The following is a 20,317-nucleotide window of genomic DNA, read 5'->3' on the forward strand; positions in this document are numbered from 1 at the left end:
TTCATTATATTCTCTCTTAAGGCATTACATGCCGTGAACTTCATACCTGTGGTCCACAACTGTTCCCAGTCAGCCATCATAATGTTATGTCCAACATCTTGTGCCCATTTAATCATAACAGATTTCACCGTTTCATCCTGAGTGTTCCATTTCAACAGCAAGTTATACATTCTTGACAAGTTCTTAGTTTTGGGATCTAACAGTTCTGTTTCCAATTTTGATTTTTCCACCTGGAAGCCATTTTTTTTGTCCAAATTATATGCCTCCATTATTTGATAATAGTGAAGCCAATCTCACACTCTATTTTTTAATTTTTCAAAACTCTGCAGTTTTAATCTGTCTCCCTCTTGTTCCAAAATTTCCCAATATTTCGGCCATTTAGCCTCCATATTGAGCTTTTTCTGAGCCTTCGCTTCCATTGGTGACAGCAACCTTGGGGTTTTATTCTCAAGCAAATCCTTATATCTTATCCAAACATTAAACAGTGCTCTTCTGACAATATGGTTTTTAAACGCTTTATGTGCCTTGACCTTATCATACCACAGATATGCATGCCACCCAAAGACATTATTAAAACCTTCTAAATCCAACACATCAGTGTTCTCAAGAAGCATCCATTCTCTCAGCCAGCAAAATGCGGCTGATTCATAATAAATTTTTAAGTCTGGCAGGGCAAATCCACCTCTTTCCTTAGCGTCAGTTAATATCTTAAATTTTATTCGAGGTTTCTTGCCCTGCCAGACAAATCTAGAGATATCTCTCTGCCACTTCTTGAAACACTCCATTTTATCTAATATTTGCAGTGTTTGAAACAAAAACAACATCTGAATAAATTGCACCTATACCATTTTCAAAACCTTGACCAACCCCCATCCCCTGTAGATTCTTTTTCATAAAACTCCAAGAAATATTGTCAAAGGCTTTCTCCGTGTCCACAAATATCAGAACTGCTTTAGTATTAATATTCACTTGTAGTTTTTCTAAGATATTAATTATGTTCCTCGTATTGTCAGACAAATGTCTGCCCGGGAGAAAGCCCGCTTGGTCTTTATGAATTTCTTCTACTAATACCTTTTTTAGTCTCTTAGCCAAAATATCAGCAAAAATTTTATAGTCCACATTAAGCAAGGATATGGGGCGGTAGTTCTTAAGCTGTGTCTTCTCAGACTCTGTTTTCGGTATAAGTGTAATATAAGCTTCCTTCCACGACTCTGGTGCCTTTTTCCCTTCCAATATTCCATTACACACTTCCATTAAAGGCTGTATTAACCAATCTTTCAAGGTTCTGTAGTATCTTGAAGTCAAACCGTCCGGTCCTGGGGATTTACCCAATTGCATATTCTGGATGGCCCCTTCTATCTCTCGCTCCAACCAAATCTCCGTAATTGGCCCTAAGGTCCAAAAGATATTTCGGAATATCTTTAAATATTTCCACTCTTGACTGCAATATTCCCAAGGGCTTCTGAAAGTGCCAGCCCAAGATTTTATCTTTCTCCTCTTTGGATCGGAGGGCAATCAGACAATCTCTTACTCTATTCTTCTTCCCTCCTCTTCCAAGCCTGAAGGCACTCACGATTTTCACTCCTTCTTGTTCCAAGTCCACCTTCCAAAACTCTGCAAATTCCTGTGTAAGAAATTCTATCAAACTATCTTTCTCCAATTCAGGTACGGCTCTAATCCTCAAGTTCACCTGTTTTTCCTTGAGCTCAATCATAGACAAAATCAGCCTATGATCCTCAACCTGTCTCTGAATGTCTGGGACTCTCTTTGTTTCCAGTTGTGTTACTTTAACTTCCACAGCGTCCACTTTTCCCTTACCTTCCTCTGCAATTTGATGGGTCGAGGCAGACTCCTGTATCAGTTTCTGTATTGCTTCTATATTAGTATTCACCTTTTGTCCCAGACTATTTATACTTTCCGTGTTTATGTCAATTTTGGCATTGGCGGCATCTACCTTCGCATTTGATGCATCAACTTTTATATTTCTCTCATCTACTTTCCTGCTGAGTTTTTCCAAAGATTCATTTATCTTACCTAGCACCGTCACTAAAGCCTCTTCTGATGACATTCCTCTTTGTTTTGGTTGAGTTGGTGCAGCTGCAGATGGTACAGACGGACCAGATGCTGACGCTCTTCTCTGCCAAGGCTTCCCAGATCTTGTTGTTGATAAATCTATTTTCTCTTTCCCATTTGCCATAACACTCAAAAAGTCCAAGGTCAGTCGCACAGTCAGGCAGTTTTATCTTTCTAAAGGAAAATTCCCCTGGTCCGGCTCTTACAACAGTTTCCACAACTACCTCTAGGGGGAAACAGTTGCAATCTGTACTTATATTTATCCAAAATAGCACCTTTTAAAACGTAACTCAAAAAAGAATCCCACGTTCACAGGCTTCACCCGCCTGTGATTTCTGGAGGGTCTCCGCCTTCGCCGTGGCGGCCAAACCTGATTTTCACGGAGCAAATTCCTCTTGGTCAGAGGAATTCAGCCATTACTGATGGCGCCAACCCGGAAGTGCTCTTGTGAACTTTCTTGATGTATAAGGCAGATAGCAAGTTAGACCAGTGTTTCCCAACCTTTTTTGGGCAAAGGCACACTTGTTTCATGAAAAAAATCACGAGGCACACCACCATTAGAAAATGTTTAAAAAATTAACTCTGTGCCTATATTGACTATATATAAAGTAACTCTCTTTAATAGGAATCAAATAAACACAAAGAAAGTATTTTATAATTACTTTATTATGAAATAGTAAGTAAACAGAAATATGAAAAATTATAAAATACTTTATTCAGTGCGCCTTTTGTCCCTCTCCTCGAAATGCTCCAACTCAATGTTCCTCTGCGGGCTGGCCATTGGAGAGCTGTGTCGCCCACACCGCAGCCCAATACAATATGAACCCTCCCCTCGCAAGCGGCAACCCCTCCACACTCCCCACCTTAAGCCTCCACACGCGCCCTGCCCAAAGAGATGCCCGTCCGCGCGCGAGGGGATCCTTTACCTCAGCATCCCGCCCAAAAAAAAAAAAAAAAAGGGCGGGAGACTGCGGTCCCTCAGAGGCTGGGCGTTAGGAAGAAGCAGCCGCCTTCATCCAAGCAGGAGCAGCAGCAGCTGTAGCTGTAGTAGAGCCAAGCTGTGCCGGGGACTCCGTGCCCATGAGGGGAGGGAGGGGAGAGAGAGGAGAGGCAGCAGGTCGCCCTCTTAAGTCACGCGCGCGCAGGCACCACCACGCATCCCTCGCGCCCTCTCGCAGAGCCCCTGCTCAGCACCTCCCGCCTCGGGGACGCCCGTCATGAGCCGCTGAGAGGCCGCCAAGCCTCCAGGCTGCTCCCATTCAGCCTTAGGCGCGCGCCCGCCTCGGGAAAAGCGGTGCTGGGAGGCGGAGAGAGAGAGAGAGAGAGAGAGAGAGAGAGAGAGAGAGAGAGAGAGGACGCCGCTGGCCGCGTCCCACCCTCAGTAAGTCGGCTCGGAGCTACTGAGGAGAGGGAGGTGGGGACGACGGCGCGTCTGTTCCGCTCGGGGCCAGCGCGCCCCCGCCCCCCTCTCCAGAATCCCCAACTAAATACGATGCGCTAAGGGAGGGGGGAGAACCCACCCACAAAGAGGACGCCTTTCTGCAGGGCGCCTAAGGCCTCTTGCCGCCCGACTTGCCCGCCTCCCTCCCACGGCACACCAGGCAACGTCTCGCGGCACACTAGTGTGCCGCGGAACACCGGTTGGGAAACACTGAGTTAGACTACATTTTACTAAAAGCAGGCCCACTACAATGAATGGACTCAAGTCTGCTACGCTTTGCTCTGAGTGGGACTTACATTGAAAAGGATGATCAACTGTAAAGCCAATGGACTTCAGTTCAGTATGCTGTGCAATGGATGTTTAATTTTTTAGGTAAATAAACTGATATGATAACACTCTTGAAGTTTAGACATGTTTCCTTTCAGAGGTGCAATCATCTTGCTAGTTGGATCTACTCTGAGTAGAATTAGCACTGGATAGAACCCTCAGCTTTTCTGCTGTGACGATGTTCCAGAGCACATGCAGCCACACTTTGAAAGTCATGTTGTCAATGAGTGTGCAGCTCCTTGCCATTTCTCTCTGGGTTGCCATCAACTTAAATGAGATCAAGACTATGCATGTGATGGTTTCATTGCCTCTTGCTCCCCAGAGCTTCTCCACAATGCGCACAAGCTCACGGTGTAGACACCACACTGGAATCTCCAAGGGAGACAGCACTTGTCACAACACAGCCTGGCAAATCCGCCTGGATTTTGTGGATGACCTGGTCTTGGAACTCTAACCCCCTTATATCAAGATGTCTGAGCCGGGGCAATTTCTGGCAAACGGCCACAATGGCTTCTGAGGAAAGCTTGCAGCAGGACTCCAGGCAGAGGTTCTCCAAGTCTAGCAAGCTGCTTAAACAAGGAAGACCTCTGTTTTCCAGAGAAGGATTGTCCCCAAGGTCCAAACTTTGCAGGTGCCTCATGTGGAACGCAATGACATGTGTGAGTAAATTGCCAATGCTACAGCGGCGCAGGGTGAGGTGCTCTAGGCCTCCCAGGTGTGGTGCTGCTGCCTGGAAACCTTTAACAGTTATCCGGTACGCCTCGGACAGGACCAGAGTCTTGAGATTGCCCTGGATGGAGATGTTCAGCAGGTGCTGGCTGGAGAAGGCAGGGACATTCTGGATTACAAGGTGCTGAATCTGTGGAAAGGCAGGGCAGGTCTTCGAGGCTTCAGACACTTTGAACCACAGAGAAGGGATCTCGCAGGAGCTCAGTTCCAGGGTCGTGACAGAGGAAGGGATGCAATCATAGGAGAGTGAGCGAAGGTCTGTCTCTGTCAGGCACAGGCGGTGGAGATTGGGGCATTGCCTGCCCAAGGCCTGCATTAGTGCTGGGGTAAAAACTTCTTGCTTGCAAATGGAGTGGAGGGATCCCCGTGCCTTCAGCGTCCGCAGGCTGCCTCGAAGATTGTTCCGCAGCAAGTGCCATAGGGCCTTGGAGGACATCTAAGTACAGGGAAGTGAAGTTTGCATGCATATCAAAAGCCACATGGGCACACGAGGAAGAGAGCACTACAACTGCCAAATCACTGCCAGACCAACTGACCCCAGGCTGCAAGGCTGTCCTCATTGACAGGCCCATGCAACTCTGTGGGACTTGCACCTTGGGGGAACATAAAGGGCAACAGATGGCGGAACATGCACAGTTTGCATCCAATTTCCTAATGTCACATCCACACTGCATATTTAAAGTTTCCCCTACCCCCGAAATCCCAGGAACTAGAGTTTGTTAACGGTGTTTGGAATTATGGTTCTGTGAAGGGTAAACTACAGTTTCCATGGTTCTTTAGGAGGAAGCCATGTGCTTTATAGTGTGGATGTCAAATGTACTGGCAAAATGTTGAAGTTTCCAACATGTTGTTTCATTTGCTGTTTGGGAACTCAGGAAAGGGATGGAAATGTTTCATTTTAATTTAGATGCATGCAGGGAGAAGGGGGTGGGACCTCAGAAGCAAATCTCACTGTGCCCAATGAGGCTGACTTCTTAGAAATTTTAGGATTATAGCCTAAGATTCCAGTGACTAAGGACAGAGCCTGCTCTCATCCTCCCCTGACTAATAAACCTAAAATAAATTGTACAAAATAGTGTATTAAATTTACAGAATTTTGTACATTAAGTACATTAATTTGCATAATTTATACAGGTTGCCAGAAAGTCTCATGCCTGCTGTCCGCTGGATCATTTTGCTCCAGGATACTGGATATCTGGCTAAAGTCATCCTCTAGCGTTTTCGCACTGACTCTGATCTGGCATAGCCTACTCCTCACATGGGGGAAGGGCCAGAGGTGAGTGGCAGAACACTTGCTTTGCCTGCAGAAGGTCCCAGTTTCCATTCCTGGCATCTTCAGGTGGAAACCCTGGAAAGCTGCAGCCAATCATTGTACAGTGGTACCTCTGGTTGCGAACAGGATCTCTTCTGGATGCCTGTTTGCAACATGAAAAGAACGCAACCTGCGTCTGCACACACACGGGTTGAGATTCATCGCTTCTGCGCATGCACACGACATCATTTTGCGCGTCTGTGCATGCGCAAGCGGCGAAACCCGGAAGTAACCCTTTCTGGTACTTCTGGGTCACCATGGGACGTATCCAGAAAGAACATAACATGAAGCGGAGATAACATGAGGTACGACTGTACATAGTACTTGGCTAGGTGGGCCTCTTCTCTGACTTGGTGTAGGGCAGCTCCCTATGCGCCTACCTACCCAGGCCTGTTGCCACAACTACCCAGCAACTAGTTTAAGACGGAGGACAGGCATTTTTACCTTGTAAGGAGTTAGGTCCAAGTATCTCCACAGCAATTTGTCCCGCACCAAGCGACGCCATCGTCTGCAGACTCTGCAGAAAGATGAGAATAGCTGAGTCATTGTCATGGGCCTGAGATGAAACAGCCAGTTTGATCATCTGGCATCCTGCCATACCTAGGGTTGCCATATTTCAAAAAGTGAAAATTGGGACAGAAAAGTTGTTGGGCTTTTTAGGTTTTGCCCAAATCTCAAACAATTGAACAAACTGTAAGTTTTTGAACTAATTTTAAGGGAAATCACCAAAAACAACACTGCTGACATGGGTTGCCATACACACACATTGTCCCAGATTTTTCAACGATTTCCACCTGGATGCTGTTTCCAGCTGTTTCTGATTGCCAGCTATATCCAGGAAGTTCCAGACATATGGCAAGCCTTGCCAAATGGCACAGAACCAAGCAGGAGGGCAACCATACTGCTTGAATAATTACATTGCCTGGAATTAACTTTCCTGGAATCTGTACAGCAGATGACTGCTGCTTGGACTCCTCTTTGCTCTGATGTTGCCTTGAGAGGAGAACAGCTGTGTGATAAGGGAGAAAGGCTGAAGCAGGTTGAGGAGGAGGCTTGGAGCTGAGCAGGCAGAAGGTAAAAAGTGTGTATTAAACTGAAGTTAATAGAGTAACTTAGTTTATAGAGATTTTTTGCACTGATATTTTGGGTATGGCTGGGGCTAGAAATGGGATTGATCTTAACGTTGTGTGTTTTTTGGAACCGTTAGCCATTTTGAGTTTCTTTTGCAAAATATGAAGTATATAAACTTTTAAAGTAAAATGGGGGGGGGGGGGAATAAACACATGAATAACCGCCTCCGATAATTTCACATTCGATAATGATGGCATAATGTGAACAGCTCACTGGGCAGAGCACGAGACTTAATCTGCGGGTCGTGGGTTCGATTCCTGCCTTGCAGGGCGTTGGACTAGATGGCCCTCGCGGCCCCGCCCCTTCCTAGTTCCAGCGGTCCAACCACAACGCCCCTGCAGGCGAGCCTGGGCATTGCAGCCCCGCCCTGGCCAGGAAGCGGCTCGAGAGGAGGGAGAGCGACAGCCGCAGGTTGGACCGAACCACTCTGTGGAAGTGGGGGGGGGGGAGGAAACCATGAAGCCGGGAGAAGGGAAGGAAACACCCACCGGGCCCCGCCCAGCCGTTCGCGCGGCGGCAGGCACTCCAGAATCCGGAGCAGAAGCGAGTCCGGGAGGGCGCACAGGCCTGGCCGCTCCATTCCGCCGCCGTTGGTTCCTTCCGTGGGCTGCTCCGGCCTCGCTTCCGCTTCCTCTGGGAGAGAGTCCCCCGGAAGTAGATCTCGTGATTCCTCTTCCGGGGCGTTGCTTCCGTTTCCGCCTGGTCTCCGGCTGTCAAGAGTCCGCTGAATTCAGGTAGGTCCGGGGCGGCAAGCGGGGATCCTCCGGGGCCGGAGACGGGGCGGGCCTCCCGTCGCCCTCGCCCCAGGCCTCTGGCCCTGCTGGCTGGGGCAGGCGGGGGCTGGAGGGCAACCCGCGCGGCCTCTCCCGGGGCCGCCCAGGCGCTGCGCTGAGTTGCTCCGCGTCGAGGGGCAGAGGCCTCCTTTCTCCCGTGGACATGCGTGCAAATGCCAATGTCCTGAAAAACGAGCCTTTGTTTTCTATGCTTCCGGTGCGGTTCATTTCGAGCTCTTTGCTATGTGGCTTTAAATGTGCTTGTGCCTGGTGGGGTTATTGGTTGGTTTCGTTAGTGTGCTTGTTTTTATTATGTTCTGCATTTTTTTTGCTGTGAACCACCCTGAGATCTTCAGATGAAGGGCGGTATGCAAAATTAATAAATAATAGTAATAATAATAATAATTGAATCATAGAGTTGGAAGAGACCACAAGGGCCATCGGGTCCAACCCCCTGCCAAGCAGGAAACACCATCAGAGCACTCCTGACATATGGTTGTCAAGCCTCTGCTTAAAGACCTCCAAAGAAGGAGACTCCACCACACTCCTTGGCAGCAAATTCCACTGTCCAACAGCTCTTACTGTCAGGAAGTTCTTCCTAATGTTTAGGTGGAATCTTCTTTCTTGTAGTTTGGATCCATTGCTCCGTGTCCGCTTCTCTGGAGCAGCAGAAAACAACCTTTCTCCCTCCTCTATGTGACACCCTTTTATATATTTGAACATGGCTATCATATCCCCCCTTAACCTCCTCTTCTCCAGGCTAAACATGCCCAGCTCCCTTAGCCGTTCCTCATAAGGCATCGTTTCCAGGCCTTTGACCATTTTGGTTGCCCTCCTCTGGACACGTTCCAGTTTGTCAGTGTCCTTCTTGAACTGTGGTGCCCAGAACTGGACACAGTACTCCAGGTGAGGTCTGACCAGAGCAGAAGACAGTGGCACTATTACTTCCCTTGATCTAGATGCTATACTCCTATTGATGCAGCCCAGAATTGCATTGGCTTTTTTAGCTGCCGCATCACACTGTTGGCTCATGTCAAGTTTGTGGTCAACCAAGACTCCTAGATCCTTTTCACATGTACTGCTAATTGTTTGGAATCCATCAGAGGATAAATGTACAGAATGTGAATCCATCCCTTTGCAGTTGGATTGTTGAAAGAGTGGTTATTATGTAACTGTAAAATACTGGGGGACCACTAGAAGTGGATTCCTGTGTTTTATCCTAGTTATGTGCCTTTGAGAGTTGTGAATAAAGATTTCCCATGATGTTAACGTTCTGGTGGGAGAAGTTGTACTGGTAACACTTCTCTATCTTAATTTTCTTTAATCATCAGTATTCCCTGTCAGTTGAGAATGCATCCCCCCATTGTTTTCCGATTCTGCTTTTAAAAACTGTATACCCCACCTGTTTTAGGACCAAGTGGCATAAGACATACACTTTTAAACAAATGAATCATCCTGTCTTTTCTTCCCAACAGAGCCTCAGAAGGCAGGAGGCCAAAGGTCTCCTTGACCAGCAGTTTCTTGGGGTTGTTCTGGCACCTGATCGGGATGATTGAAGTGGTTTGCAACGATCGGCTGGGCAAGAAAGTGAGAGTGAAGTGCAAGTATCCAAAGCTCAAAAGAAGTAGCTTCTGCAGGAGGCTCGAATGGCATCTTTCTGCCCTATATGCAGCAATTGTGTTTTATTTGAGGCTCTGGTGTATGAAGAGGAGGCAAGGTAGTGATCACTTGGGACATGAACATGGTTTGAATGGAGGTTCCATTTTTTAATTGTGTAGCTGTTGTTTAGTTGTTTAGTCATATCCGACTCTTTGTGACCCCATGGACCAGAGCACGCCAGGCACTCCTGTCTTCCACTGCCTCCTGCAGTTTGGTCAAACTCATGCTGGTAGCTTCGAGAACACTGTCCAACCATCTTGTCCTCTGTCGTCCCCTTCTCCTTTCCCAACATCAGGGTCTTTTCCAGAGAGTCTTCTCTTCCCATGAGGTGGCCAAAGTATTGGAGCCTCAGCTTCACAATCTGTCCTTCCAGTGAGCATTCAGGGCTGATTTCCTTCAGAATGCATAGGTTTGATCTTCTTGCAGTCCATGGGACTCTCAAGAGTCTCCTCCAGCATCATAATTCAAAAGTATCAATTCTTCGGCGATCAGCCTTCTTTATGGTCCAGCTCTCACTTCCATACATCACTACTGGGAAAACCATGGCTTTAACTATACGTACCTTTGTTGGCAGGGTGATGTCTCTGCTTTTTAAGATGCTATCTAGGCTTGCCATTGCTTTTCTCCCAAGAAGCAGGAGTCTTTTAATTTGGTGACTGCTGTCACCATCTGCAGTGATCATGGAGCCCAAGAAAGTAAAATCTCTCACTGCCTCCCTTTCTTCCTTTTCTATTTGCCAGGAGGTGATGGGACCAGTGGCCATGATCTTAGTTTTTTTGATGTTGAGCTTCAGACCATATTTTGCTCTCTCCTCTTTCACCCTCATTAAAAGGTTCTTTAATTCCTCCTCACTTTCTGCCATCAAGGTTGTGTCATCTGCTTATCTGAGGTTGTTGATATTTCTTCTGGCAATCCTAATTCCGGCTTGGGATTCATCCAGCCCAGCCTTTCGCATGATGAATTCCGCATATAAGTTAAATAAGCAGGGAGACAATATAGAGCCTTGTCATACTACTTTCCCAATTTTGAACCAATCAGTTGTTCCATATCCAGTTCTAACTGTAGCTTCTTGTCCCATATAGAGATTTCTCAGGGGACAGATGAGGTGATCAGGCACTCCCATTTCCTTAAGAACTTGCCATTGTTTGCTGTGGTTGACGCAGTCAAAGGCTTTTGTGTAGTCAATGAAGGAGAAGTAGATGTTTTTCTGGAACTCTCTAGCTTTGTCCATAATCCAGTGCATGTTTGCAATTTGTTCTCTGGTGCCTCTGCCACTTCGAAATCCAGCTTGTACTTCTGGGAGTTCTCGGTCCCCATACTGCTTAAGCCTGTCTTGTAGAATTTTAAGCATAACCTTGCTAGCATGTGAAATGAGTGCAATTGTGCAGTAGTTGGAGCATTCTTTGGCACTGCCCTTCTTTGGGATTGGGATGTAGACTGATCTTCTCCAATCCTCTGGCCACTGCTGAGTTTTCCAAATTTGCTGGCATATTGAGTGTAGCACCTTAACAGCATCATCTTTTAAAATTTTAAATAGTTCAGCTGAAATATCATCACTTCTACTGGCCTTGTTAGTAGCAGTGCTTTCTAAGACCCATTTGACTTCACTCTCTAGGATGTTTGGCTCAAGGTCAGCAACCACACTGCCTGGGCTATACGAGACATCCATATCTTTCTGGTATAATTCCTCTGTGTATTCTTGCCACCTCTTCTTGATGTCTTCTGCTTCTGTTAGGTCCTTACCGCTTTTTTCCTTTATTATGGTAATCTTTGTACGAAATGTTCCTTTCATATCTCCAATATTCTTGAACAGATTTCTGGTTTTTCCCATTCTATTGTTTTCCTCTATTTCTTTGCATTGCTCGTTTAAGAAGGTCCTATTGTTTCTCCTTGCTATTTTTTGGAAATCTGCACTCAATTTCCCGTATCTTTCACTATCTCCCTCGCATTTTTCTTGCCTTCTCTCCCCTACTATAGCCACAGTCAGCTGCAGGTCTTGTTTTTGCTGACTGTATAGAGCTTCTCCATCTTTGGCTGCAGAATTGTGTGGCTAGCAAGAAGATATAATAAGATATCTCTTACTGTGAGTGCAGGGTTTATGGGAGGGGTAGTACCTTTGGTTGGGGAACACGTTGTCCTCCTTCTGGGGTAGTTTATTCACCTTTGGTCCCCACACTGCACTCAGCTCTCGCCTGTGGCTCCTAGAAGCTGTCAGCATGTGGAATCAGCCACAACCCAGGAAACAGCTTAGACTGGCTGGGGAAACCAGGTTAGGGTAGCCAACAGGAGAGGCAATGGGTATGTGAAAATGGAGGTGAAAAATTGCAGCTACTCAGGCTTCAGCTCAGTTGGGACTGAGTATTTAAGATCTCACAGAAGAGCTGGGGAGTAAAGAGAAAGGGAGAACTGGCACTGTTTAGGAAGAAGATTTCAGGTCTAAGGCAGGCATCTCCAAACATGGCCCTCCAGACGTTTTGGCACTACAGTTCCCATCATCCTTGACCACTGGTCCTGTTAGCTAGGGATGATGGAAGTTGTAGTCCCAACGCATCTCGAGGGCCAAGTTTGGGGGTGCCTGGTCTAAGGGAATGGGTGGTTTAAGGGTGCAGGTAACCTTTGGGTGACTGAAGCAGCACACTCATGCCTTTTCGTAAATTGTGACACACATTTTATGGTTGGAGATGAGGAAAGGGTTCTTTAATAAGTGTATGGATTGTGCATATGTGTAGGTTTGGATCGTACATGTCTAACTCAGGAGTGGGAAAGCTGTGGCCCTCCAGGCGGTGCTGGACTGAAATCTTCCCCCTCTCTATGTATTGGCAATTCTGCCTGGGGCTGATGGGAGCTGGAGTCCAAAAACATTTGAAGGGTCAGAGGTTAGTCACCCTTTGTTTAAGTGGTGCTTGTAACATCCAAATATGTTTCTTCTTCCATGTATTGGCAAGCATAACTCGAGGCCACTGTGTGTGACATACATGTGTGCACAGCCCCAATTGTGTTGGGCATCCAGGTATTATATTGCTTGGGACTGGTAGATGGTGCACAGTGAACACGTAGTCTGCTTACTGCTTTTGATTTAAGACATCCTTTCCTTAACTCGTACCACCACTCAGCTCTGACGACACCATTAGGGACTTGAAAAAGCTCATTGCTGCGCAGACTGGCACGCGGTGGGACAAGATTGTGTTGAAGAAATGGTGAGTAGAAATGAGCAAAGCATCAGGGCCCCTCAGGCAGTTCCCTCAGCTTGTTCTTAGCACTAACAATGCAATAGCACAGTTCATGCTTTCAGTACAAGAAGCCCAGATCTCCAGGTTTCCACACATGATTACAGACCTGCGTGCATGTTGTACTGCTTAGTATTGATCTTAGTAAACCACTTACAGTATTTGTATAGTTCCTTTCAACCATAGTGGTTCTTCAAAGCAATTATCATCATCAAAAACAGCAATTGATAACATCAATTAAAAGCAATTAATTTTAAACTATAATGAGCCATACCAAAACAAGGAAAATATGATAGTGGCACAAAGTTCCAAAATTGCCAGGTAAAAATCAAACAGAAAATAAATAAGTCTTGCCCTCTGAGAGGAATAGAAAGAATGTGCCAACCATACTCGGAGGAAAAGAGAATCTCATAGCTTAGGGGCAGGCCGCTGAAAAGGCCTTACTCTTCATTGATGATAGGCTAAACTCCATAGTTGCAATGTGGAGTGGGCCTGATGGATAGTTTTTAATGTCTAGGGTGGGTGTGCCTCATATAGAAAGAGGCTGGGGAAACCCAGCCAGATGGGCGGGGTATACATAATAAAATGGTTGTTGTTAAGGACCCATTCCATTTAGGACTTTCAAGGCAAAATCCTTCAATCTGAGTTGCAGTAAGAAACAGATCTCTTAAAATGGGCATAACCTGATTGCAGAATCTTACTCTTCTTGCAAATGGGTAGCTATATCTGTACCAGTTGAAGTTTCTATGCTAACTTTAAAGACAGCTCCATAGAGAAGCCTATTGGCTCTGGTGTGTGTGTGTGTGTGTATAATCCATCATGTTAGTTGTTGAAATTTTAACAATGTCATAATTGCCATATTTAATTGAGCTGTGTAACAAATTACGGTTGACTAACTGCCTTTCTTGTTAATGTTTTAGGTATACAATTTTCAAGGACCATGTTTCATTGGCAGACTGTATCCTTAAAAAATCTTGGTGATTTGCGGTAAATTAATAGGCTGGCCAGATGGGTCCAGAGGGGGTGGAAAGAAGGGGGTAATACTTTTCAGCTTGAACTGAGCAGATTTCGATCATGGTTAATTTATTTCTTTTTTACTCCAGTTGGGTGGGGTATAAATAATAACAATAATAAATAATTTACATAAATAAATTTATGTAAACTATTTCTCTACTACTTTACATCTATAAAATAATAATAATCACTTTCCTACCATGCGCATAGACAGAAACTTTTAAAGATGTGTAGATTGGTTTCTACTTATGAACGCTTTCCATAAAATATTGAAGTGAATTCACAGTAAAGACAACGATAAAACAATTAAAAACAGTAAGTTTTTAAATGATATGACTACTCTGTGCAGTTGGGCAGCATTTAGAGTGAATCTGTTGGGATGTATATGGGGTTGGATAATTCATAAATTAAGTATGAATTTCAGCACCTATGATAAATTTCAAAAGTATCATTATTCTGGCATTGTGGTAGATTTTTCCCATCATATACATCAAGCTCAATTTATAAAAATACAGAAATATTTTTCAGTGGAATTTTACCTTAACTTCTCACTTCCAGATGAAATTCATGATGGCATGAACCTAGAACTATATTATCAGTAGTTTCGTTGTGACAGATGCTGCCTTTTCTATTGTCTGTTTTTTTTTTCATTCTTTGTTTCTCATTTGACAAACTCTTGATTATTTGGCTGCATGAGGTTTAGTTAAGAGTATTTTATCCCTGAGCACAATATACCAGGAATGAATACCAGACTATTCAGACTGCCTTTTATTGTTTAGGTTTTTAAAAAATCTTTATAATAAACGTGACCCGATATGTGTGACCTGACTCTGTGTGCAGTGTATCTTTGAAACACAGAAACCTTAAGTGTCGTATATATGAAAACGATATCTATAATACGTGCTGCATGAGTGGGCAGGCCTGAGTGGAGAGAGAGTTGGAAGGGGCCCATAGGGCCATCTAGTCCAGCCCTGCAATGCAGGAATCTTTTTGTCCAATGTGGGGCTCGAACCTGCGACCCTGAGTTGAAGAGTCTGGACTATCCAGACTCTCATGAGTTATTTAGAAATTAACCCGGGATAGTGGAAGATGGGTGAATCGAGAGTGGGTGTGCAGGCAGCGGGCGCCTTGCAAAAGGAACCAAATATTCTCCACCTTTTTGGTCTCTAGGCATAGCTGCCAACGTTTCCCCTTTTTTTAAGGGAAATTCCCTTATTCCGAATAGGATTCCTCGCAAGAAAAGGGAAAAGTTGACAGCTCTTGTCTCTTAACCTCAACCTCCTCAACCTCAGCCCTCCAGATGCTTTTGGCCTACACCTCCCATGATCCCTAGCTAGCAGACCTAGCGGTCAGGGATGCTGGGAATTGTAGTCTTAAACCATGTGGCGGGCCGAGGTTGAGGAAGCCTCTAGGAGTCTAGGCCACCATCCCGACGGGCCGCGGGCGGATTGGGCGCCGCTTTCTCTGGTGGGCGGGGCTTTCCTCCCTCCCAACTCACTGCGACCAATAGCGGGCGCGGAGCTCTGTGGCCTAGAGGGCGAGCGCGCGTGCGCGTTGCGCCGCCGCCGTTGCTAGGCGAAGGTGGGCGTGGCCGGCTCTGCGCTTGTGCTCTGTGAGGCGAGGCAAGATGGCGGAGGAGGAGAAGCTCCCCGCGGGCTGGGAGAAGCGCATGAGCCGCAGCTCCGGTACCGCCGCGGAAGAGGGAAAGGGGCGGCGGGCGGGCGGAGGGCGAGGGCCCGGCAGGAGGGTGGATGGGCCTCGGGGGAGAAGGAGGGCGGAGAGGCGCCCTTCGCGGTCGGGGCCGGTCGCCTCGGAGGCCCTTTGGCGCCCCGGAGGGGAGGCGGGAGAGGGGCTGCGGGGAGGTGTCTCTTTCAGGGGGCGGTGGCGGGGATAACGGGGCCGCTGGGGAGGAGCTGGTGGGACACAAGAATAAGAATAGCAACAGCGACGCAGTCGTAGAACCATAGAAGTGTAGCGGTGGAAGTGACCCCAGGGTCCTCTAGTCCAGTGTTTCCCAACCTTGGGTCTCCAGCTGTTTTGGACTACAGTTCCCATCATCCCTGACCACTGGTCTTGCTAGCTAGGGATGATGGGAGTTGTAGTCCAAAAACAGCTGGAGACCCAAGGTTGGGAAACACTAGTCCAGCCCCCTGCAATGCAAGGATCTTCCCCAACGTGGGGCTTGAACCCATGACCCCGCCATTAAAGGTCTCGTGCTCTGCTGACTGAGCTGGCTCATAGAGAACAATCGTGGTTTCTCACTGCTTTTCATAGAAGCGTAGAGTTGGAAGGGTTCCCAGGATCATCTAGTCCACCCCCCCCCCCCCGCAATGCAGGAATCTCATCCGAAGCATCCCTGACAGATGGCCAGCCAACCTCTGATTAAAAACCTCCAAGGAAGGAGAGTCCACCACCCTCCTTCCTGAAGTAAAACAGCTGATGTTTTGTTGGAATCTCCTTTCTTATAACTTGAAGCCATGGGTTCAAGTCTTACCCTCCAGAGCCGGAGAAAACAAGCTTGCTCCATGTTCCACATGGCAGCCCTTCAGTATAACTGGGTCACTGTACATTCTATTCTTATGAGAAACACAATATCTTTTTAAGTTTTCTTAATATTAGTCCTGTTATCACTGCAGTAATTTGTTTTTAAAAGTATAATAATAATAATACTGTAATAATAATTTTTATTTATACCCCACCCTCTCCAACCGAGACCAGGCTCAGGGTGGCTAAACACCAAATATATAAAGTATATTAAAAACAAAATTAAACACTCAGGTGTAGCCTTTACATATAGAGAAAGTAGTGCAATCACTTCAATGTCTTTCCTACACCATTTCCAATTCTACAATATATTTTTTGAGATGTGGGGGATTAGAACTTCATTAGGTGAATATATTGCAGCATTCTCCCAATATGATGCCCTACAGATGTGCTGAGCGACGAATTTTAGAAGCTCCAGCCAATAGTGAGGACATGTGCTGGCTGGGGCTGATTTGAGTTGAAGTCCAAAGTATTTGGAGGGCACCAGGTTTGTGGAAATGTGGTATACCAAATTGCACATGTCCTCAGTATTGGGGTATATGAAGGGACATAAGAAGAGCCCCCGTTAGACAAGTCCAAAGGCCCACCTAGTCCAACATCTTACTCGTTCAGTGGCCAACTAGATGCGTATGAGAAGCCTGCAAGTAGAGCCTGAAGGCAGTGGCCCCTCTCCTCACTTGTGATTCCCCACAACTGGTATTCTGAGGTACACTGCCTCTGAAAATGGAGGTAGAACATAGCTATCATGGCTAGTAGCCACTGATAGTATTCCTTCTATGAATTCTAAGGGTTTGGTGCCAGCTTTCTATGTTCACTTCCTTTCCTAATCCCAACATGAAAGCCACCCTTTTCCCACTGCTGCTGCACATAGAGTTCATTATTTTTTAACCATGTACCATGATACAACGACATCTTTCCTGGATAGTCACTTTGCTGTATGTATGAAAACGGCTTTGTTGTTACTATTGCTCCAGTTTTTTTTTCATTTTAAAATGACATTAAACCTCATTTGCCGTTTTCTTGCCATTCACCCATTTGCAAAGACTTCCAAAAGGATCGCTCCATTTCGCTCAAGCCTTTGCCATCCTAAATAGTCTGTCTGCAAACTTGGCAAAGTTTGCTCACCTCTGTTTCTGTGTCATGCAGATCCTCCAAGAAGCATCTGTTCCAATACAGATCCTCACTGCTTATTTCCTTCCATTGTGAATATTGGCGTGTTCCTGTCCTCTGTTTCCCATTGTTTTACCAGTTTTTGTTCTGTAAGGGCACTTGCCCTTTTACTCAGTGACTACTAAGGGTTTCTTCACTGGTGTTTTTATTAAGAGACTTTTTGAAAAGCATTTTGGAACTCTAGGTATGATTATCCCTGGCTGCACATGATTACCAACACTCAGAGAATTCTAAAAGGTTGTTGAGGCAGGACTGCACTGCAGAAGCCATGGTGATTCTTCTTAGTGATGCTTGTTCTATGTTAAATTCTACTTTGAATTGTGTTTCCTACCAGTTTATATAGGACAGAAGCTAGGCCAATAGGGTTGTTAGTTATGGACTCCCCTCTGCTTCTCCTTTCTCCCTTTATTTATTTATTTTCTTACATGACCTTCACCATAAGGTCTCAGGCAGTTTAGAATATAATAAAACAGTATTAAAATCAATTAAGCAATTTGCACCAGAAGAATGGGGTGGATCCTAAAAATGGATGTTGTATTGGCTACCTCAGAAAGGTGTGCTGATGGTTGTGACAAGTTTCCTATTAGTGAGTGTGTGTTAACTGACCAGGTAACATCTTAATTTGTCAGATCTAGAACATCATCTCCTGCCACTTCTATTTGACTTAGTTCTTCAGGTGCCTACTCAGGGAAAAAGTGGTGAAGGCACAGTTATCTGCAGCAGGTTCCACAGTGAGAACGAATACAAATAATACATTCAGCTTCTCTCCTCCTCGTTAGGAATCCTTTTACTCTTCTGTTGTCTGTTCAGCCATCTCCCTGCTTGTCTTTTCTGCTTCTGATAAATGATACTGGATTGTTATAGGTCATAGAATAATAGAATTGTAGAGTTGGAAGGGCCCCTAAGCATAATCTAGTCCAACCCCCTGCAATGCAGGAATATGCAGCTCTTCCATGTGGGAATTGAACCTGCAACCTTGGCATCATCAGCACTATATTTACATACCTTTTTACAGTAGGTATATTGAAATTAATATGCCTAAGTTAGTCATGTTTGCTAATTTCAATGGATGGTATTATTGTGGAAGTGGAATATTTTCTGCTTGTGCAACGGGACTTCTCCCTTCTGGCCCTATGCATGCCTTGAGACCCCCAGAGCAGATTTAGGGGCATGCAAGGGAAGAATGTTTCATTGTGCAAGGGTAAATTCCACCCAGTATTACTGAGTATTACTAACATTGTTGACTATATTTTTACCAATTTCATTCCATAGTTGAGGGTGCATGCCATGGATTTTTAGTCAAAGTGGATTTTTAGTCAAAGTGAACCAGCCAAGAAGAAGAGGGAAGTATTAGTATGTTTGAGAGATCCCCAAGGTTTGCAGAAATAGAAGAAAAAAACCCTCCAGGAAATGATACAAAACCAGAAGCAAAAAAAATGACAAGACTGCGCATGCATCTAGTTACATTGAGGAAAGGAGAGGGAAGAAAAAGCAGAGCTTGGATCCAGAAGTGTGACACTACTAAACCACACTTACGAGCCGGATTCAAACTGTACAGGGACGTTGATTGTGTTGGCTGATGGCAGAGGAGGAAGGAAAAGGTAGGAGATGGAAGATGGGGGGAGAAAGCTACCCCCCCTAAAAAAAACCACCACCCAGATGGTGGAGAGGGAATGATGAATGGAAACCATGGATGAAGTGAGGGGGTTGTAGGCTGCACAATATCTTAAGAGAGAAATTTAAAAGTGGCACCCCAGAGAAAAAGCCACGTGAAGACTTGGCATGCTCAAAATGTCAGTTGGAAAAGATAAACAGAAAACTTTGGGGTGAGTTGGGAAAGTAGTGTCCTGGAGGAGCACTGCACTGGGTGAATTTGAAAGGAGCTGGCTAGAATCCTGAGCCAGGGATTTTTACAGATAAACATTTTGTTTCAGGTCTGACTTGTGTTCTAAATTCTTCATTATTTTTCTTATTGTCGGTTCATATTTATTTTGTTAGGGTTTATGCTTCTTTTTGTTCTCCTAATTCGGGTTAGACTTCCACTTTTTAAAGGAAACCTTGCATTTGCTTCTGCGACTGCTTGTCAACCGCAGACATCCTCTTGAACTTGTTTGTCCCTTTCGTAATCTGAGTATATTTTATCTGATACTGTATTTAGTAAGTGACCATGTTGCACTTTCAGAGCAACTTCTATCTATCTGTCTGTCTGTCTGTCTGTCTATCTATCTATCTATCTATCTATCTATACAGTGGTACCTCTGTTTTCTAGCGTCTTGGAAGCTGAATGTTTCAGAACCTGAACGCCAAGTAATTGCTTCCGTTTTCAAACACGTCTTGGAAGTGGCACAGCTTCTGCTGCATTTTTTTCTTTTTTCTCCATTGACTTTGCCATCTACCCTTTGTGCCTTGGTTGTCGAACATTGAGGAAGTCTAACGTTCTTCCGGAAGAGATCACATTTGACAACCGAGTTACATATATATAATTAAAATGAGAGAGGCAGAGTTTTCAGCAGGAAAACTCACTAAATACAAAGCTCTCAGTTAAAATTATTAACCCCACATTGATAAATGCAACAACACAAGTGACAACAGTTGAGAACATAATTATGTTAAACAGAAACAGTTTGTTTAATCCAAAGGTCCTGATTAAAGCAGGTGTTTCTTCAAACCTTGCCTTTAACTCAGTAGATGGGGTGGAACAACTGCATTTCTCGGGAGAAGGAATTCCACAAACAACCTGCCATGATCAGGAAGGCCCTTCCCCACATCACTCCCCAATGAGTAATGCTTGTGGGGATCCCAAGAAGGGGATTCCAGCTGATCAGAAAACACCAACATGGAGCATTTTATAGTGGCAACCTTTGTATTCTGCAACCGTGATCTAGGAGTGCAGCTAATAACTGAGTTAAACGTCAGC

The 20,317-nt window shown here is 45.3% G+C and overlaps 3 protein-coding genes across 5 annotated transcripts in view; 2 read left to right on the top strand and 1 right to left on the bottom strand.

Annotated features, from left to right (window-relative positions):
* Window positions 1-3,857: 3,857 nt before the first annotated feature.
* FBXL12 (F-box and leucine rich repeat protein 12) lies at window positions 3,858-7,741 on the bottom strand. 2 transcript variants are annotated; one of them, XM_081898181.1, is made up of 3 exons: window positions 7,502-7,741; window positions 6,327-6,399; window positions 3,858-5,006 (listed from the first exon to the last, which is right to left on the bottom strand). In XM_081898181.1, the coding sequence occupies exons 1-3, from the start codon at window positions 7,591-7,593 to the stop codon at window positions 4,188-4,190; spliced, it is 984 nt and encodes a 327-aa protein (XP_081754307.1). In that variant the 5' UTR covers window positions 7,594-7,741; the 3' UTR covers window positions 3,858-4,187. The 2 variants fall into 2 exon arrangements, with proteins under 2 accessions (XP_081754307.1, XP_081754308.1); XM_081898182.1 differs by lacking the exon at window positions 7,502-7,741 and adding an exon at window positions 7,227-7,402.
* A 193-nt stretch (window positions 7,742-7,934) lies between these two features.
* UBL5 (ubiquitin like 5) lies at window positions 7,935-14,514 on the top strand. Its single transcript, XM_081898222.1, is given in 6 exon segments — window positions 7,935-7,988; window positions 7,990-8,003; window positions 9,262-9,390; window positions 12,559-12,642; window positions 13,593-13,630; window positions 14,245-14,514. Coding segments are annotated over 6 exon segments (348 nt in total). The 5' UTR covers window positions 7,935-7,949; the 3' UTR covers window positions 14,289-14,514.
* Window positions 14,515-15,233: 719 nt separating this feature from the next.
* The window catches only part of PIN1 (peptidylprolyl cis/trans isomerase, NIMA-interacting 1), a 38,476-nt gene continuing 33,392 nt past the window's right edge, over window positions 15,234-20,317 (top strand). Inside the window, exon 1 of one of the 2 annotated variants that reach the window (XM_081898212.1) lies at window positions 15,234-15,371. In XM_081898212.1, the coding sequence (XP_081754338.1) occupies window positions 15,314-15,371 (58 nt within the window). In that variant the 5' untranslated portion in view covers window positions 15,234-15,313. Of the gene's footprint in view, window positions 15,372-18,964; window positions 19,002-20,317 lie in introns of those variants that run through there. The other variant, XM_081898213.1, reaches the window with a different exon arrangement.

This window comes from Podarcis melisellensis (genome assembly GCF_964234715.1).
Source record: "Podarcis melisellensis genome assembly, chromosome: 2".
Lineage (NCBI taxonomy): Eukaryota > Metazoa > Chordata > Lepidosauria > Squamata > Lacertidae > Podarcis > Podarcis melisellensis.

What these genes read in the sequence shown, in the direction of transcription:
- FBXL12 (XM_081898181.1), bottom strand. Translation starts at nt 7,593, where the DNA reads ATGGAGCGGCCAGGCCTGTGCGCCCTCCCGGACTCGCTTCTGCTCCGG. An exon ending in GAACGGCTGGGCGGGGCCCG is followed by an intron (nt 6,400 to 7,501) that starts GTGGGTGTTTCC and finishes ATCTTTCTGCAG; the next exon opens with AGTCTGCAGACGATGGCGTC. An exon ending in TGGACCTAACTCCTTACAAG is followed by an intron (nt 5,007 to 6,326) that starts GTAAAAATGCCT and finishes CCCTGTACTTAG; the next exon opens with ATGTCCTCCAAGGCCCTATG.